This window comes from Apaloderma vittatum, unplaced genomic scaffold, assembly GCF_000703405.1.
Source record: "Apaloderma vittatum isolate BGI_N311 unplaced genomic scaffold, ASM70340v1 scaffold5108, whole genome shotgun sequence".
NCBI lineage: Eukaryota > Metazoa > Chordata > Aves > Trogoniformes > Trogonidae > Apaloderma > Apaloderma vittatum.
This window is the reverse complement of record NW_009731108.1, coordinates 23442-25727: the sequence shown is the minus strand read 5'-3', so window position 1 is coordinate 25727 and position 2286 is coordinate 23442. Positions and strand designations below refer to the sequence as shown.

The 2286-nt window shown below is 59.7% G+C and overlaps 1 protein-coding gene across 1 annotated transcript in view; it reads right to left on the bottom strand.

The window, feature by feature from the left end:
• Positions 1–375: 375 nt before the first annotated feature.
• UIMC1 (ubiquitin interaction motif containing 1) overlaps positions 376–2286 on the bottom strand; it is a gene marked incomplete at its 5' end in the record, with an annotated part of 23043 nt that continues 21132 nt past the window's right edge. The window contains 2 exons of the mRNA XM_009875058.1: positions 376–617; positions 918–981. Of these exons, the coding sequence (XP_009873360.1) occupies positions 376–617; positions 918–981 (306 nt within the window). The remainder of the gene's footprint in view (positions 618–917; positions 982–2286) is intronic.

Sequence of the window (2286 nt, the reverse complement as noted above, 5' to 3'; positions counted from 1 at the left end):
GCACCGCAGCCCCCGCCCCGAGCTCACACACCCCTCCCCGAGCCTGGGAACAGCCCTCGGGCAGAGGGAGTGCGGACCCAGAGTCTGCCGTTCCTCCTCCCCTCCCATTCCCCAGAGAAAGACAGCACAGCCCCTCGGTGCTGCTGCAGTTTCATAAAAACATACATAAATATATTTCCATTTCTTTAACAGAGAGCAAAGCTGCACAGGCACCTATAAAACACACAGTCACTTCTCCACCCGGCGCTCCTTTCACAGGTTGTATAAAACATATAAAAGGGGAGTGGGAGAACAAGGCTGCGGGTGAAGCAGGGGTACAGCGCTGCGCAGACCTTCGCCAGGGTGCAGCGAGGGGGCCCTGCCACACCACCGGCCTCAGAACTTGCGCTTCCTCCGGCGGGAGCCCTTGTGCTCGGGTCGAAGAGGCGCTTGCGGCTCCAAGTCCACCACACAGACCGTGGCTTCTGCGGAAACACCGGGTTTTGTAGGGGAGACGTCGAAAGGAAGGCGCCGAAGAGAGCTGGGGCTGTGTGCCGCTGACTCCCCAGCTCTGTCTGAGAGCGTGAGAGGCGACTGTTGGTCTCCTAGTCCAGCGAGGGGGGTTCCCGCATCAGCACCTGCAACAGAAACACACGTCAGCCCTGCTCCGGCGCAAACCACGGGTGAGGGGAGGAGGGTGCTGCTGAGAGCTTTTCTCCCCACTCATCTCCTTGGATCCATGGAGGGAAAGTCACCACCCCAGGAAGCTGCGCCGGTGCTCAGCTAAGCCCACAGCTGCCCTCTGCTCAGGAGGAACAGACCCCTTCAAACAGAATGTGTTGTCCCACCACAGGCCAGGACAAGGCAGGACCAAAAGGGGAGAGCTGGGAAAAGGCAGCTCTGATCCAGCCAGCCAGACACAGAAAGCAGTTTCCCACCTGCAGACTTGCTCTCCGAGAGCTCCAACATCCTGAGGAGTCCCCTCTCCCGCTTTCCGGCTTCCTGCCAAGGAGAGGAGAACCACCATCACAGCGCTGCCCCGATGGAACCCTGCAGCCGGGGTGGCTTTGTGGCCACATTTCCCCTGGGTTGGGCACAGGAGGGAATGCTGCACTTCCAGGGCCTCCAGCTGAGCATGGCAAGGGCACAGGCTTGTGCCCAGGGCAGCTGAGAGCAGTTAATAAAGCAAAGCCCAGTAAAGAGGGAAGCCAGGGTGCAGGAAGACAATCCCAAGCTCAGCCAGCGAGCACAGGGCTGTAACAGAGAAATGTGGGCACCAGGGGCTCTGCTGTGGCTAGGGCACGTCCCTCAGCACAGCTCCTGCAAGGGCAGGCTCTGTCCCACTCTGTCTGAGGCCACAGGGAAGGGCTTTCCTCCAGGGCACATCAGACAACAAGGCACACCTTGTGCCCTGCCTCAGCCCCTGAAGAGGCAGCCATGCGGGCTAAGGGAAGACCACTTGGCCTGGCTGCTTTGAGCGTTGCTGGCCCAGCAAAGTCTCCTCTCCTGGCTGCTCCTGGCCCCCAGAACTGCTCTAGAAGGCTCTGGCATCCCAGCTGCGGGGCTGGGGTGCTTTGCAGCTCCAAAATGGGCTGTGGCAAGAACCCACAAGCCAAATGGTGCCACTAAGAAGCTTTCCAATGGGCCAGCCTGTGCCCAGGCATGAACTGCTGCCCCAGTGAGCTGCCACCTGAGCTGCTGCCTTGGCACAAGGCAGATCCAAAGGAAACACGGACCTTGCCAAGCTGTCCCAAAGGCCCACCCAGCTCCAGCACCTTTCCCCAATCCCCTGTGCTCGTGCCTACGTGCAGGACCTCACACACCAGCCACCAGCTGTGGGGCACAGGGAGAGAGTCAAACAGCCCCTACAGAGCTGGTCACACGCAGGAGCGGCCGTGCCCTGCAGTACTCTGAACCACACAGCGCTTGGCTGTATCCCAGCCAAAATCATCAACCAGAAATCTCATCATTTGCATCTGAATCCCCAAGGGCTGAGGGCTTTGATGGATTTAAGGGATTATACGCAACTAAGACATCATGTTGCATCTTCATGCTGAGAATCACATTTCTGAGCACAGGCAAAGCTGCCACGCTTGGGCTTCGCCTGCAGGAACCAGTGGGAAGGCCTGGAAGGATCCTCCCTGTGCTCCCCCGGGACCACCGCGAGCAGGAAAAAGCAAGGTGGGGGCCAACACCTGGCAAGTGACTGTGAGCCAGCTGCCACCCACACTCCTGCCTCCCACCTCCTCTGTGAAGACACATCCCCCACACCTGGCAGACCTCCACCGCGCTCGCTCCCCCACATTT